The sequence below is a fragment of the Trichosurus vulpecula genome, chromosome 1 (assembly GCF_011100635.1).
Source record: "Trichosurus vulpecula isolate mTriVul1 chromosome 1, mTriVul1.pri, whole genome shotgun sequence".
NCBI classification, from domain to species: domain Eukaryota; kingdom Metazoa; phylum Chordata; class Mammalia; order Diprotodontia; family Phalangeridae; genus Trichosurus; species Trichosurus vulpecula.
The window spans coordinates 258,475,122-258,493,628 of NC_050573.1; the positions used below are offsets into that span (position 1 = coordinate 258,475,122).

The 18,507-nt window shown below is 36.4% G+C and overlaps 1 protein-coding gene across 7 annotated transcripts in view; it reads left to right on the plus strand.

Moving 5' to 3' along the window:
* Positions 1-18,507, plus strand: part of DTNA (dystrobrevin alpha) — a 341,889-nt gene that overhangs the window by 230,455 nt on the left and 92,927 nt on the right. For 6 of the 7 annotated variants that reach the window (XM_036753027.1, XM_036752990.1, XM_036752997.1 and 3 more), the window contains 4 exons: positions 1,188-1,342; positions 3,992-4,097; positions 9,580-9,746; positions 13,473-13,597. In XM_036753027.1, coding sequence (XP_036608922.1) covers positions 1,188-1,342; positions 3,992-4,097; positions 9,580-9,746; positions 13,473-13,597 — 553 coding nt within the window. The other variant, XM_036753014.1, reaches the window with a different exon arrangement.

Consider the following 18,507-nt stretch of genomic DNA (forward strand, 5'->3'; position numbering starts at 1 on the left):
GAGGTGAGAGTGGATAAATAAGAGAAGTATCATTGATTAAAAATAGATGCAGATGGGTAAGTTTTACAGATTAAATGGCACTTTTTTTAAACCTAATAGATTTTTTAAAACCATTTGCAACAACATCCAAATTCTACTCTGAGAACTGCTTCATACAAAGATTTTAGTGCTACATGGATCAGATATTGTGTTCTTCCTCCCATGACAGATGTGTAGAATAAAATACCATATATAACAAGTGTTAGTCTCATGTCTTGATATGAGTGTTATCAAAAGGCTCCACTTTATAAGAATGTGTTAAGAAGCAGTCATTTAGGTGTATTAATTGTGCAAAGGTTGTGGTACAATCATACGCTCCCAAGAGCAATCCTCTCCTGGTGAACTTCTATAGAGTATGGTGATAATATATGGAATAGAAGAAAAAAGTCATTCATTTTCAAGGCACATTTTACTGGCTGAACTCAGAAGAGCTTTTCAACATTTTATCTCATTAATCTTCATTAAGTACACAGGTGCAGAAGCTGAGATACAAAAGTTAAACCACTTGCCACTGGTTACAATAAAAACCAATGGTATTGCTGAAAATAAAACCTCCAGCTCCTGATTCCAGTTCAGTGACCAATTACTATACTACTTTTCCTCTTAATTAAATAGGCCTAAAGAACCCTCTCCCAGCTACACCCGGATAGACATCTTACATGTGGAACATAGAGGTTCATAGAGTTTTTGCCACTTCTATCAGATGTTAATCAGTTGCTTTAACTCCCTAACATCTCTGCCCTTTATTTGCTTTTCTAGGTGTCTTAAAAGCACGGAAAAGGTGGTTTTTATAGTAAAAAATTATAAATATTTTTCAGTGAATCTAGTGAAATATTTCAAATGAGATCAACCACGTCATGTATTGACATTTAGATGATGTTAAGGTAAAAAGTTGATGTAACCTGCTATTTATCATATTAGTCTAATTTCATTTGAATGATCTTCCTGTCTTGTGTTAGGTTTCAGTTACCAGCTTTTAAAAGAAAAAGTTGCCACGGAGAAGGAATACTTAAATATTAAAATCAGATATCTTTCCTTACTTTTCCAAAGCATATTTTATTCAGTCATATCCCTTATTAATCAGATGTGATTGAATTAAATAGAATGATTTTCAATATGTAAATTACCTTTTCTCTTATTTCCATTAGATATTTTCTCAATGATTTCTGACTCCAATGGAGTAATGGTTTATGGGCGATATGACCTATTCCTACGGGAAGTCCTTAAACTTCCCACTGCTGTATTTGAAGGTCCCTCATTTGGTTATACAGAGCAGTCTGCCCGATCCTGTTTCTCCCAACAGGTAAGAATAGTGTCACTGAAGGAAGAGCATGTCATATGGTGGAAGTTATCTCTCTAAATGTTACCCCAAAGCACACAATCTCATTCAAAACTTTTCCATCACGTTGTTAATCTGTGGTGTATTGCTACAAGCTTCTGGTGTGTCCCTCAGCCTCCAGAAGAACAGCGAAAACCATTATCCCTGGGTGTAAAGAACTAAGTACATGAAAGAGTCCTATCTTCTCACCGGCCTCTTAATAGGCGTAGTGTAGTGCAGTGGAAAGAATTCCTGACAGCATCAGGAGGACCCAATGCTGAGTTCATATCCCACTTCTAATATTTGCTAGATTTGTGACCAGGGGAAAATAACCTCACCAAACCTCAGCTTCCTCATCCATAAAATGTACATGATAAAAATAGCTGAGATGCCTACCTCACAGACTTGTGAAACTCAAGTGAAAGAATATAGAGTTCTCTGCTTTAAAGCATTATATAAATGTCGGCCATTAATAGTACAGGAAACAATCCATTAGATTCAGAGTTTGGGTTCAGATCAGCTTAGGATAAGGGCTGAGAAAAAGAGAGGTTGGGGAAAAGAGACAGAGCGAAAGACAGATAGGGAAGAAATGAGAGAGAGAGAGAGAGAGAGAGAGAGAGAGAGAGAGAGAGAGAGAGAGAGAGAGAGAGGGAGAGAGAGAGAGAGAGAGAGGAAGGGAGGGAGGGAGAGACAGGAAGGGAGGGAGGGAGAAACAGGAAGGGAGGGAGGAAGGGAGAGAGGGAGGGGGAGAGAGAGAGCGAGAAAGTACCTTTTCGTCTTTGTAGGGACAGTGGTGCAATGCATAAGGCTGCAGAATCTCATAATTGGAAAGGACCTCAAGAGGTCATCTAGCCCAAGCTATACCTTAAGAGCACTTAGTACAGAGTCTGGCATATAGTAGGTGTTTAATAAATGCTTATTTGCTAACTAGAATCTCTTCTGTAACCTCCACTCATCTAAACTTTGCTAGAACACCTCTGCTTCCTGATGCAGTCCATTCTACTTTTGAACAATTCTAAATATTGGGAAGTTTTCGCTTACACTGAGAAAAAAAAATCATAAAAACACAAAAGTTTGATGACTTTCAATAGAAAATAATGATAATAACTAACACTGATAGAGCTCTTCAAGAGTTGCAAAGTACTTTATGTATATATTCTCACTACCCTAACCCAGAAACTGGTTGTGTATGAATGATGCTTCACCAGTTTCCCTGTTAATGTGTAATTCATGACAGGCAAGAAGCAGCCCATTCCAACTGCTCTCCAGCTTTTGAGATAGATGGCCTCAGAACTCACCTGGCCTCTGGACCTGGGACTTATCTATCTTACTGTGGATCAGAAGAGTACAAGTTAGACAGCTGAGTGGCTCAGTATTTTAGGGAGGCAGCATGGTATTTTGGATAGGGTGTTGGAGTTGGAATCAGGAAAATCCGGGATCAAATCTCACTTCAGACACGTAACTATCTGGGTGGTTTAGGGCAAGTTACTTAGCTTTTCTGTGACTCACTTTCCTTTTCTGTAAAATTAGGGGGTTGGAATAAATGGCCTTCAAGGTCCCTTCCAGCTCCCATTCTATGATCCTTTGAATCTTTTACCCTATGGTTGTTAGATCTATAATAAGGGTCAAGATCAGGTCCTGGCAATAACATTCCTTGCAGCCTTGGGAAAATAACAACCTCTCAGAGGCTCCATTGAATTATTTTTAAATAGGGAATAATATTTTTACACAACTTGTCCTCCACCACCACCCACAGAGTTGCTGTATTAAATGAGCTTGTGTCTATAAAGCCTTAAATCAGTGACAGCTGTTATTTGTACTTTTGTACACCTATGGCCACTGTACACCAGTGGCAAGTAGATAGATACCATGGAAACTTTTAAAAAGATAGACAAGACACATTTATTTGGTGGAAGTAAAAAATAAATGGGAGGTAGGAACTATAAGGCAGTTCTGTTCCCAAATCTACCCTGGTTTAGTATTTTTCAGTTTCTCATCTGTGAATAGCACTTCTCATTGTAGTTTTATGTTCAAATTCTGAATCATGTTAATTCTTTTTCCTGTGTATTCTTTGGCTCATTTTTAAACCATCCATTAAAATCAGTAATGTATCCTTTTAATTCATATTAGATATAAGAATTCAGTCTTTAAATTGATTATTAGATCCTATGATATTAATTGTAATTATAGTAGCTGGGACTTGGTACTTTAATTTATAAAGAAGTTATCAGAAAAGTTTGTTAAGAATTTTGATGTTTGGAACTTGAAACATGTTTTCCTGTATAAACAATGTCATTGTGACCTATCAGATTATGAAGATGCACAAGATTTGACCTATAGATTTAAAGGGCTGAAAAGAGCCTTGCAGGGTAGACACTTAAACATCACATTTGGAAATGGGCCATTTTTTCTCCTCTATAGAATATGAGATCCTTGTTAGCAGGATCAGTTTTCACTTTTTATTCCTCTTTCTAGCACTTAGCAGAGACCAAAGGCACATAATAAATGATTAATAAGTGTTTGTTGATTGGTACATTTTTTTCATTTTTTAATTTTGAGTCAAACTAAAGTTAACATAACAGGCATATTAAGAAGGTTTTCCCTCATTCTTAACTTTGTTTCTTTCTGATACAGAAAAAAGTCACTTTGAATGCTTTCTTGGACACACTCATGTCTGATCCCCCACCTCAGTGTCTGGTCTGGTTACCTCTTCTTCATCGATTGGCAAATGTAGAAAATGGTAAGACTGACCACCAGGCCAGTTTAGTTTAGACAGATAAGACTGACTATAAAGTCTATGTGCACTTCAATAAAGTGTACATACCTTGGGGACTGGAACTGTTTTTTGTCTTTATATCTCTAATATCTAGCACAATATCTTGCATGTAGTAGACATTTGATAAGTACTTGTAAAATTAAATTGAATTGACCATGTGCATCATGGCTATGGATAGGAAACCGGTATTTAGAGATCATAGCTGTTTTTTTCTTTGGAGATCTTTGTTGCTTTTCAGTCTTCACGTGTTTTGGTATCTTTGATTATACTGCATTTATCTCATATCTACAATATGAGGAAGGTGTTTTACAAACTCTAAAGCAATGTAAATTTTTATTATTACTTTGATGGATTTGTGAAGTCATTGATGAGAATGCTACCACTATTCCTTCCCTGCAATTTTGTCCATACCTTTTTTTTAATTACTAAATTTTATTTTTTAATTTATTGAATAAAACAAGCATTTCTGTAGCATAATATAATAAAAAATATGATTGCACATGAAACTGCAAATTTACTATGCACAACTTGCTGTTCCTTTTGAACATACAACAAAATTATCACGTAAATTTCTTTTTCTCTTCCATCCCCTACCGCCCCACCCTAGAGATGACTACCATTAGACACAAATAGGTGTATATATGTAAAATTATTCTATAATACTTCTATTTATCAATTCTTTCTTGGGATTCAGGTAGTGTCTCTCTTTATATGTCCTTTATAGATAATTTGGATATTTATAAGAAAATAACTTCCAGAAACCTAGAATTAGGCAAATGGAATTATGTCCATACTTTTCTAATAATTCTCCATAAAGAATCTACCCAACATCCTGGTGGCCTTATTCTTTTGATATCTCAAGAATATGTCTTATGCAGTATTTGGGCCTATCATCTGTAATCTTATTCTTGCTTGTTTTACCCATCCACTGGTTCCAGTGATACTTGCCTTTAACTTACAATACTTCTTACATGAAAGCCATTATTGGTAATGTGCCCCCAAACTATTCATACCCAGCATGCATCTTTCCATTGTCCTTAAGGATTCATTACACTTTCGTTGTTCTGAAATTCTCATGTCCCATGATTCGCATCCATATAGAATATCTGAGAAAGTATTGCAGTTAAAAAGATGGGCTTTGTGACAGCAAGCAGTTCAGAATCATTGAAAGTGCTGTACCATTTCCTAAATGTGACCTCCTTTAGATAATTCTGGGCCCTGCTCATTGCCCAAAACATATATATTGACCTGTGAAAGATTCATTCATTATTACTATTCTCCCTGAAGAAGGAAGGTAACCAGTTAAAAATGCAAAAAAAAAGACCAAATGCATTAACTAATTCTGCTTCCTTTATCTGTTAGCTATCACATAATTGTGGTACACAAAGATTATGATAAAATTGAGGGATCAGAGATTGAGGTCACAATATGTGTTGTCATATTGGAGATGTAATTTGCAAGGCTAGCACTCCTGAAGCTATTTGTTTCTTTCTCAATATTTGGCCCATAATTAAGGTAAGTGGTCACTGGGCGGATGGTCATGGCTTGGTTATGGCTCTATGTCTCAAATAACTTGGCCACCCACAGGTGAGATTAATTGAAAGAAAATGATTAGCATGCTTTTGCACTCAATTATGCTTTCTCTATAAAAAATAAAATGCCTTATTAAAACATCAACATTAGCTACTAATACAATAATCATATTTAGGAATGAAAATTTAAAGCAGATTTAAAGAAATATTAATTCCTGGGTATAATTAAATCTATCACTCACTAATCTTTAACTGTTCTTAATACCCTATAAGCTTAAGTAAAAACAGTTCACACTGAACAATTTATTAACAGTAGTAACATTCCCAAGTCATGTGCACGATTTGGGTAAGCTTTCCCATCAAAAGCATTTGCAGACAGCTTTCTTCATCTGCCCACAGAGTTTCCTCGGCAGTCATAAGCAGGGATATGCTGGTAAATGTTTAACAATAGACTCTCTGAAAGTGCATGACATACTTTTAAAGTTTAATCTGCATTATTAACATTTTCACTGTTGTTTCTTTAGGTATATATATGATCAACAAAACAATACTTTGTAGCATTTGTTGATTTCCAATGTGTAAATGCTTGAAAATTTAACAATTAGCCAGGGGTGGGGAATCTGTGGACTCCAGGCTGCATGTGGCCTTCTAGGTCCTTGGGTGTGGCCTTTTGACTGAGTCCAACTTTTACAGAACAAATCTCTTTAATAAAGTGAAGTTTGGATTCAGTCAAAGGCCCACACTTGAGGACCCAGAGGCCACACATGTGGCCTTGAGGATCTATTCACCCCAATTACTTATAAAGCTATTAAAGGAATGGCTTTTCCCTGCATTCTTTGCTTGGCTGGAACTAACTCACCCTGAACTATTGCTTTTAGTCATCACATTCTCAAATTATGTGCATGAATTAAGTTTAAAGGCTTAAGGCAATTTGAAATCAAACATTTTTTCTTACCTCTTTTTACCTGGAGAAGCAAAAAAGTAAAAGTCCTTATCATATGGTATGTGCACACATAAGGATTAACCCTCTAAATTGTTCACTTTCAGGTAAAAAGTAATTTTCCTTACCTTTTTTGAAAATAATGCCTTTATCACTCCTCATTTGATATTGATTTGCGATTTACATAAAATTCTGACATTTAATTATTAAACATTTCCTGTAGCTAGCTGCAATACATTTATAGTTCCAACATTTGTAGATTGCCTTTTGATAAAGACTGCTTTCTGAAAGAGATTGGAGTTGGAAAATCCAAACTTCTGAAAACATACTTAATGAATACATCAGGCTTTTGTTAACAGATGTTTAAAAAGGCTTCTCTGTAAGCAATAGAAGTACTTAGACTGGTAAGGTTAAAAAACTTACCTTTAAATTTGTCATTGGTATTTTCGTCATATACACTTGGTCTCCTGGTCTATTCCTTCCAGGACAGATCAAACACCAGTTATTATCTATAAGCCAATATTTTCTAGATCTGGAGTTCCTGACTCCTCACAAAACAGAGGGAGTGGTGTACTCTTGGAGGATACAAGAGGGGTTGCTTTAAATCTCTACTGGGTTTTGTTATTTGCATTTTGGGTACTTTTTAAAATAAGTTTTATTGATGTGTTCTGTTTTTTACATCATCAGAGTTATCCAAAGTATCCCCTTCCCCTCAAAGAGAGCCATCCCATATAACAAAGGATATTTTTTAGAGAGGAAAGAAAGTCATTACAACTGATCAATCCATTGAAACATGTGAAAACATGTACAATGTCTAACCCAGGTGGGCCTCCCACCTCCTTGAGGGTGTTCTCTTATATTTCATCATTTGAGTCCTACTCTATCATTATAATTTTCTTATATCCATTTTTGATTATTTGCTGTTGTTATTCTTCCCATTTACACTGTTGTAATTGTAGTATATATTGTTTCTTGACTCTGCTTACTTCATTCTCCATCAGTTCATGTACATCTTTCCAGGCATCTCTGTATTCCTTAAGCACATCATTTCTTACAGTACAGTAATACTCTATTACATTCATGTGCCACAATTTGTGATATCTTCCAATTGATGGCATCTACTTTTTTCTAATTCTTAGCTGTAACCAAAAGTGGTGCGATAAATATTTTGGCATATATGAGGGCTTTCTTCTTATCAATGGCTTTCTTGGGGCATAATACCAATAATAAAGCCTCTGGTTTAAAGGGTGTGCACATTTTAGTCACTTTATTTGCATAATTCCAAATTGCTTTCCAAAATGGTTGTGCCATTTCATACTCCACCAACAATGCATTTCTAAAACGCCTTCAATACTATTGCCAGTTTTTTGTCATTTTTGCCAATTTTCAGATGTGAAGTGAAACCTTAGAGTTGTTTTGATTTGCATTTCTTTTATTATTAGTAATCTGAATCATTCTTTCATGGTTACTTTGCAACCCCTTTGATAGTTATTTGTTCAAATAATTTCAAATCCTTTGATCATTTATCTGTTGGGAAATAGCTGTTATGTCATTTGTACTTTATAATATGTGCTTCTTTTACTAACTACTGTATTAGAGAGTAATTTCTTCAAGTGTAAAAGCCATGCTTTCTACCCTTTTTTGGCATTTCAATATACTCCCATGACAGGGAAATATTTAATGATTTTAAATTAATTATTGATCCCAAATGCCATCACCTCACCGCACCTAGTTTGAAATGAACATTTCCTGTTTCCAAAGCAAGATATATTTCTTGATTTGGTTCAATTAAACTTGTTTTCAAAGACTTTAAGCATTTCCATGGAGTCCATCCAACTATGGCCAGAAAGGAAAACTCTGCATGGCCTTTTATTGGCTATCCTATCCAAAATCATGATTCTCAATAGACATAGACAACTGCTTCAGTTTCAGAACAGGAATCCATGTGTCCTCTTATTCTCTCTTTTTCTTCTTGCCATCAAGGTCTGTGGCACTAGCAAATGATTTTACACTAGAAATATTTTATCATTATAAATGACATTGAATAAGATGCCTTTCCATGTGTTTTGCCAGTGCACCCTAAGGAAAGGCATAGAGCCTTTTCATCTGACTTGCAGTTGAAGCAGTTGAAGTGTTGTCTGTCCTGTTAGAATGTGAACTCCCTGGGAGCAAAGACTGTCTTGCTTTGCTATTTACATACCCAGAATTTAGTAGAGTACCTTGTACTAGTTAGTTCTTCAAATTTCTTTTTTCTTTCTTTGTCTTTCTTCTTCCCTGCATCCCTTCCTATCTTCATTCATCCGTTCCTTCTCTCCTCCTCCTTCCCTTCCTTCGCTTTCTTCCTTTCTTCCCATCCCTTCCCTTTCCATCCCCCCTTTCTTTTCTTCCTTTCTTCTTTTGTTCCTTTTTTCTTCCTTCCTCTTTACTACCTATTTCATCTAGCTCATTCCTTTCTGTGTCCATTATGTCTATCTCTCATTTATCTCTTTTCTTTCTGCTTTACCTCTCTCACCTCTCCCTAATCTTTGTCCCTGTTCTTATGCACAAGTTCTTAACTGTTTGTTATTTCCTGCAGTCTCTAAGAGTTCAGTTGTTTCTATTAATTGTGTTTCTGAGATTTTGAAAGAACTATATAAACCTCTTAGAGACAGAAAGCAGTCTTTGGTGGGGATAAACTAGCCTGAGTCATTTATATTCCTGTGGTGTAACATGGAAGAGGAAAGGAACTGGCATTCCAGAGGTTTTTTGTTTGTTTTCAAAAAAGAATACCCCCACCTGTTTCTCTCCTACCCTATTAGAAAGGGGTGCCTCAAGTTTCTGAAATCTGTCTAATGCTGTTTTCAGCTAGCACTGAATGTCAAATAGAATGCCAAAAATTAGAGTCGACAGTGGAAGAATTCAGTGGCTTTTAGTAGTTTTATCTTTAACATTATTCATTTTGATTTCTTTTTATTTTAATTCATCTTCCCCTCAGTCTTCCACCCTGTTGAGTGTTCCTATTGCCACAGTGAGAGCATGATGGGATTTCGCTATCGATGCCAGCAGTGTCACAATTACCAGCTCTGTCAGGACTGCTTCTGGAGGGGACATGCCAGTGGTTCCCATAGCAACCAGCACCAAATGAAAGAGTACACGTCATGGGTAAGGCAAGGTTCAGGCATCGCTTACTGTAGAATGTTTGAGTCTCCCCAGAATGAGGAGGAGCATCAAGAATGGTGTTAACATTGGGGGTCAGACTTACTTTTTGTTTCAGGGGGTGAAATTTGGTGTGCTTCCTCCTTCTCATTTGGGGTAAGTAGAGATCCTTTCCTGACTCTACTGCGGGTTTCTGAGAGATAATAAATAGAAAGTTTTGACCAGTTTTGCTCCTTGGATTCTAGATGTGAATATCCATCATTTTCGTGCTGTGCTGGATGCCAACAGAACAGCAGGAGACACTTGGAGAAGAGCTTTATTTTCATGGGACGCTGAGAATGTTTAAGTTTGATTGTGTTTTAGATTTCTATTAGACTTGCATAAAATGATTGCTAGTTTCTTTTTTCTTATTTTCTATACTTCTCTTATATTAATTGTAACATGAAGAAAAGCAGTGTGGGTATCTGGATTGGATGGAAGCATTCATTTTAATCCTTTTTATTTTTCAGGGGTTTTTTATTATGTATATATGAGTAACTAATCTTTCAGTGTAGAGTCAAGTAAACCAGTTTAGCCAAAACGATGAGAAGCAAAGTTCCACATGAATAGCTAGCTGCCTAGCTGATATGCTTGTCACAGGAAGCAGGTGGTGGTGAGTCTATGAGAAAAATGACACTATCTGGGTTTCTCACTCCAGTGATTTGCTGTCTGCTGCTATATCTTATCATTCCCAACAGTTACATTCAAGAAGCAGTTATAATGAGGATGCTCAGTTGTCTCCATCTTCCATTAGAGCATTTCTCTATGGATCATTCTTTTTTTTTTAGGAAAGGCAGTCCTATCATCTCTTCCAGACACACTACTCCTGACATGAGAAAAATGCATGCCACTTGCAACCAAGGCCCATCAAAGCTAAACAAACTTAAGTTCAAATTATGATGACCCGGAGATAAATTAATTGATCCTAAAGAAAAGAAGAAACCCACTAGAAACTTATTCAGAATATGAAGCCTAAATTACAATGTACTTACTTATTGGAAAAAAAGGAAGCAGGGGAATGTTTAACATTAGATCACTCATTGTGTACCACTGACCAGCTCCCAAGTTTACATTTTAGTGATTCTCTGGGTTACTGGCAGAGCTATGTCATCCTCTCAGTGTTTCTACTTGGTTTTGATGATGAGCAAACTTGACTCGAATTTTTGGATGTAGTTGTTTTTCAGAATCTGTGGGAAGGACAGTGTTCCATTCCAATTAAGTTTACCAAACATTTATTAAGTAGCTACTATCAGGCAGTTAGGTAGCTCAGTAGATAGGGCACTGGGACCGGAGTCAGGAAGACCTGAGTTCAAATGCAGCCTCAGACACTCACTAGTTTTGTGACCCTGGACAAATCACATAACTTCCATTTGCCTCAATCAACTGTAGAAAGAAATGGCAAACCACTTCAGCTCAGAAAACCCCGTGAACAATATTGGCTTGATATGGTCTACTGAGTCATGAAGAGTTGGAGATGACTGAACAACGACATCAGTAAAACTCTGAGAAAAAAGTCCTTGCCCTTACTGAGTTTAACTTCTCTTAGCTTACTGTCTTATTTCCCAAAAGATACATACGCATATAAAATAGATAACTAAGTAATGTACAAGTTCCTTAGACAGGTACAAATCAAAATGCTCTGTCAAGTTTTTAAAAGCATACTATGTGCAAGGCACCCAAGGAAGAATAAAACACAGAAAGTCTCTACCCTCAAGGAGCTTAAATCTATTGAGGGAGAGCAGAGGGATATAACATATGTAAGTGTGATCTATGGCAGAATATAAGGGCAAAGGAGAGATTAACAAAAATTACTCTAAGAAAATTTGAGGAGAAGAGATCTCTTTCCCCTAGGAGGTCCTAGAAAGTTTCATGAATGAGACAGCTGTGAAGGAAATGAATTTCAATAGGTATATACATGGAAGGGGAGAATTTTAGGCCTGAGCATGTTATCTGTTTTCAATAAATAACCATTTTCATATTTTATATATTCGATATACTGGAGGTTTTGTTGTACTGGGAAAATAATTATTGATATGTAAATTTCCTGTTCGTTAATTATTATATTCCCATTTTGTCTGTCATTTAAAACTGACTTTGGAAAAAATATTTCAGTTCCACGAATATTCTTTGTTTATCTGAAATGTTTTGGACTATGAAGTCACACTGGATAGCACTGTCTTTAGAGAATAGAATCAGACCACCCAAAAAGAAAATTAGGCTCAATGGCTTCTGGGATTTAAAGAACATTTTTTTACACTTTTTTAGATGATGGAATGGGCAATGATGATGGGGAAGGGGTAACAGGACTATGAGAAGACATCCCAGGAAACTCTTTGTAGTATTTTTTTTAAAAAAATAGCTATCTATTAAGCAAGGTCTATGTTTAAGTTGTTGAACTAGGAACTGTGTGGTTGGCAAACGTGAATGAAAAAGCTTAGAAAAAGAGATGGTACAAAATGAATTTTTTACAAAATTGAGTTTTACATGGATGAGATGTTTGAAGTGCTAAGAAATTTCCATGGTGTGTGAAATTGCTTCTATTTGCAAAGGTCAGAGAAGGATTTATGGAGGAAGATCCACCTGAACTGAGCTTGTAAGATGGAAAAGAAGCAGATGATGAGGGAGCAGAAGAAGAGAAGGATACAGTTCAGGCAAAGAGGATGGCATGACCAAAGGCACAGAGGCAGTAAAGGGGGCAGAAGTCCGAAAAGCAGTAATAGTTATGTTGGGTTGAAACATAAGATACACCAGGCAAGTAGGATATGAAAGGGCAAGAAAGGGAGACTGTAGGCAATTGAATTCTAGGTTAAGGATTTGGGACTTTATTTGCTATGTAATAGAGTAATAAAAGGGTTTGATCATAGGAATAACGTGATTCAAGTTATACATCATAGGAATTTGGCCAGTTTGGCTTTAGGATTCAGTTAAAATTCTAGTATCCTAAATAATATAGACTGCTTTTTCAATATCATGTTTCAGAAAGCATTCAATAACATCTAGCTGTTTCTTCCTTTACTTCTTTTGTCTCTAAGTAAGTAGAGGACCTTTATTATTGTTGTCTGATGACTAGTGTAGGGTTACAGTGGAGGAGAAGGAGGAGGAGCAGGAGGAAGGAGGAGGAGGAGGAAGAGGAAGAGCAGGAGGAAGGAGGAGGAGGAGAAAGGATTGACATACAAATGGATATATTACTTTGGCTTTTAAATAATGAAAGAAGGCTAAGTTCTTATAGTAAAATCTTCAGTTTAGGTGTGAATGTATATAAGAAAACAAGAAATACAGTAGTAAATGGTTTCTTGCAGAAAAGGAAAATTCCATTTAAGGGTTTCTCATTGCATATTGGTAGATTATTGGTTACTGGTGTAGTGGACTGAGGACTAGTTTCAGGGTCAAAAAGACCTGGGTTCAAGTTCTGCCTCTGACATACAATGGCTGTGTGGCCCTGGACAAGTCATTTAACTTTCTAGTGACCCCAGGTAACCTGAGTTTCAGAAGGGGTCTCAATCTGCATTGGTAGGGGAAACCCCCTCACTGGAGATTCCTAATACCAGGCCTAGTCCATCCCACATACCCATCCTCATCACTTCTCCCCGCCCCCATTCCCAGTAGATTGCCTTGGAGGGATATTTCATGTGTGATATCAAAATTATTCCTCTTGCCTGTCTACATTACCTGTGTCTTGCTTGTCCCTCCTAGAAGTCACCTGCTAAGAAGTTAACAAATGCGCTAAGCAAGTCTCTGAGTTGTGCTTCCAGCCGTGAACCTTTGCACCCCATGTTTCCTGATCAGCCTGAAAAACCACTAAACCTGGCTCACATCGTGTAAGTACATGCAGGCCGTGGGGCAGCCGATCGTGTTCTTGGGTTCTTGGCCATCATGTCATGTACTTCTATTGGTTCTAAGGGAAGTACGTATGCATTCACCAGAGTTCAGATTTCAAGTCTAAAAGTTTTAAAAGAATGCCACAGCAAAGAGAACATTCTCTTTTACCTTGACCAAACAGTCCATAATGATAAGATACTAATTCAACCATCTTAAATATAGAGGACTTCTAGAAATTGACAAGTTAGATCAGACTTCTGATGCTGAGGAAATGATACCATTTGATATTTTTGATATTTTAACATGTAAATACTAGTAGAATTTACAGCAGCTAATAATGAGAAAATGGCTTCATTTGTTTGGTTTTTGGTGTTAAGTATATTCACCTCCTAGATGCTACAGACTTAGAAATGAACTATCTTTCCCTCTCCCAACTTTCATTTCTCTCATTAGCTACAAGCTAAATGTAGTGGTATTGCATAATAGATACAGGGCTGACCTTGGATTCAGGAAGATCTGAATCTGTACCGACTCTGAAATATACTAGCTATGTGACCCTGCGTAAATCATTTCATTTTTCAGTGTTCCCAGGCAACTCTCCAAAACTACTGTATAAATTAACCTGAGAGATGATATCAGTGGAGGGAGTTTCTATACCAGGAACTCCTCACTCCAAAAAATAATCAACTCTAGACTGTCATCAAATCTGAAAGGTATTATACTCCTGGCTATATAACTGAGCCCAGGAGAGGACATCGTGATGAAAGTCAGCTAAGAATCCCCATCCTTTCGGCCTTGTGCCCAAGCACAAATGGATGGCTATATTTCTGCTACAGGGGCTTACCATTTCCTACATTAAAATCCTCCCCCATGTCCCTGAAACTTTTTGCCCTGGCACAGCTGCCCTGCCTTATTAAATAAGATTATATCCTTCTGTGAAAGCCTCATAATTGGTAATTCACTGTCCCTGAAATACCGTCTCGTTTCAGAGCTGAGCAGTGTCAAATGATTGATGATATTTTCATGAGCAAACTGAAAAATTGGGCTATAGAGCTCCCATCCAAAGCTAGCTACATTTCTCAGTCATGTCCAATGTTTTATGACCCCATTTGGGGTTTTGTTGGCAGAGATACTGGAGTAGTTTGCCATTTCCTTCTCCAGCTCATTTTACAGATAGAGAAACTGAGGCAAAGAGGGTTAAGTGACTTGCCCAGGGTCATACAGCTAGTCTGAGGCCATATTTTAAATCAGAAACATAAGTCTTTCTGACTCCAGACCCAGCACTTTATCCACTGAGCCACCTAGCTAGCTCCATTAACAACTGACAATAATATACAAACCAAGGAAAATTACTTTGTCAGTCAGTCAAAGAGATGATGCTATAGGCTCTCTCAAAAAATAAACAAACAAACAAAAATAGCTTTTTTTTCCAAAGAAGTTTTCTTAATTGCTCTGATCACCTGTCTAAAACAGCACACAAATGCTCAGTGCGGTATCCTGGTTGTGAGCAATTTATGCTTTCTTCTAAGAGCTGAGAGATAACTGTATTCAGTAAGACATATAGTCAGTGGTCTCTTTTATTAACATGCTGGTAATTTTTTAGCTACTGGTAAGAATTAGGCATCTGAGAAGCTGACTCATTTAACATCCTTAAAATCCTATGCTATAGAATATGGTTATCTTTGCTTTGTCTTATTATCAATTTGTAGATCATCCCTGAGTGCTAATTATAGGCCCATGGTGAGTAGTTTTCCCCCTGCTTGGGGAAAACCACCTCATGCATGCTAATTCTCAACTCTAAACTCCCAGAAGCCCCGCAGTTATTAAAAAACCCTAGACTCTCCTCATCCAAACACTGTCTAATTAATGAGAATCAGTAAGCTGCTAGAGAATGACCAAAAATGTAATGGAAGTTGCCTCACGCTAACTGAGCTCTGCTTCTGAATCCCACAGACATTAGTTCCTTTAAGAGGTACGTGTCTCTCCTGTAGAAGTTAACGTAATTCAGCAGTCCGGTACCTCATTCAGTTCTGCTAGGCACAATGAAGATAGATAGGAAATGGAGAAGAGAGTTCTTGTTCTATCAGCTTGGCGTTAGAACTGAATTACTGCCACATCCTAAAAATAATTGCAAGTGAGTAGCTATGAGGAAGATGCTATCTATTTCCTACTATAATCTATCCTCGTAGTGAGTCCACGTGAGAGTACCAAATATTGTTTGTGATTCCTAATAAAACATCTATTAGATCACAGGGAAAACGTGGCCAACTCTATTAGTTACTCGTATCGACTGAGGAAAATTATACATGTACACTGATAATATGTTTTGCAGTATTTTTCTTCTGTTTATCTTAAAGTAATACAAATTAAGCAACATCATGAGAAATAGGTCCATTAATACAGGAATTTATGATTACTTTAAAGGTTCACAGGGTTTTTCAGTTTGTATCAATATGGAATGCTTTTTTCTACTTTATACTTCTGTATATTTCTTCCCCCAAATACTGTTACATTGACCAGATAAACCATCTTAATTTTTTGTTAATCTTTATGCATGACTTTCTATTTTAAAACATATCTTTCTAACTGTATCAGATGATCATAGACATATAATAGCCATCTCCTAAAATGATTTATTAACCTGTTTAATCTCTTAGTTGAACACATGTATAGAGCCAGTCAATATTTACATTTACTACAGAAGTACTTTTTTTAGGCAAAAATAAATATAGAAATGCAATTCTCAGTTATTTAATATATACATATGGTATTTATCTCATCTGTCTCACTAGTTACATACATTTCTAAAGGTAATAAAATCTATTCCTGCTCCATCTTATAACATTCAAGATATTGTGATATCTGGGAACTTAGAAATAGCTTTCAGACATCATCCATTCCCTTTGCTTTTTCATCCCAATAATGATTTATGAATTGGAATTGGAATTTGGAAGTAGTCTTCTTCGAGATGCATTATCATATCTTTAAAAATAGAAGATCACTGGAGGAACAGATATAAATTTCAGCTATGGATATAGCTCAGGCTTAATCAATATTTAGTAAGTTGGTTGGATAGATTTTTATAACTTCCTAAAAATCTTAGTGACAACTTTTTTATGTGAATTTTGATAAATGAATGTGACACTGTAGCTCCCTAGCAATGTGAAATTTTTCTAACTGCACATTAGATCCAAGTAAAGAAACCATATCTTCAGAGCGTAATTTAAAAATACTGTTTAAACAGAAAACATGATTTGAAATGAGAGAATTTTTGTTATTTTTTTTTCAAGGGGACAAGTGACAGATAAGCAAATCACATGGAAAAAAAATCACTCCTCTATTTTCCTTCCTTCCTCCTCCTCTTTTCAAGCAGAGGGCATTTAATGATCTACCCACTTACCACTTATCTACCCTCACTTACCAAAATTTAAATAGTCTTCAGGAGCCAAACAACAAAGGAGTTATGATTTTTGCCCAAATGCTACATTGTTCTTAAATGTCACCATAATTAATGTTCTCTATTCTACTTTATTTTTGCTGCCAAAGGGATACTTGGTAAGTATTTTGTTAGAATCCGGTATACTTTTAAAAAAAAAAGCTTACAATTATAAATATAAATGGCTATGAAACATGTAATTATGAAGTGAAATATTGGCTTTATAGGAGTCCTAACCTATAATTTCCGCATCTATAAATAAATCATTGCAGTATGTTAGCACAGACTTCAGGTGATTGATGCCATCTTTTGACATTGCTTCTCTGGGCATCATGAAATTGGTTTAAAATCCTCAGTGTACATTATTCAGTGGAATGATTGATCTTTTGGTTAACAAGAAAGGACTATATTACTTGAAAAGGCAGAGTGGTGTCATGCGAAGAAGGCAGGGTGTCTAGCCAGGTCCTCTACCACTTACCAGCCATATGACTTTAACCAAATTATTTAACCTCTCTCAGTTCCCTCCTGTATGAAATGTCTAGTTTGGACTAGATCATCCCCCAACCCTAACTCTAATGCTGTAACAAAAAGTTACATTTGAATGAAGAAAGCAGAATTCAAAAAAAAATAAAATAAACCTCTCCCTTCTACAAGCACCCAAGGTTCCTCCAGGCTCTGACATGCTATTTGAGAAAAGGTATGAATAATATTGGATACTGTGGCCAGTCGTACTACTTTGATACCGATGATGAGCTTACTCTTACTTCTAGACAAAGGAAGAAGGCTTTACAGTTCCACTTTATGAATTGATACTTGCCCAGGGCAAAACAAACAGCAATTACAATTAATCAGTTAATTAATAAGCCTTTATTTTCTACCCTGTCAGGCAATGTGCTAGATGCTGGGCATACAAAGACAAAAATGAAACAATCTCCGCTTTCAAAGAGTTTACATTCCTTTGGGGAAAATGTGCATGTTTGTATGTGTAAACATACATACACACATACATATGTGTGTATATACATATGTGTGCATATATGTACACATATGCATAGAACAAGGCAGTTATACACAAGATTATTAAGGAGGGAGAACAGTACCAAATAGAGAAGTATATGAATTGACACATTTTCGTTTTTCCCAGGGATGCTTTTCTCTCAAATTTAGACATTTTTTAATTTCATGTTTTAGAAGGCTACAAAAGATGAAAGCATTTCTTTGGTTCCATTCATCTCATTTCGAACTTGGCTTTTGACAGCCCACAGTGGAAATTATCATAATTCAGCTCAGTAGCCTTCATTGTTTGCCTCCAAAATGTAAAGGACTCTGCTGGATGCTAAAAGGGAAGAAATGATGAAAAAGACACAAGTTCCCTACTCAGGGAGCTTCCAATCAGCTAGGAGTTTATAAAACATAAATTTAACACAAACCAGAATATGGAAGTAGGAGTGAAATTCTGAGAGGATGGGAATT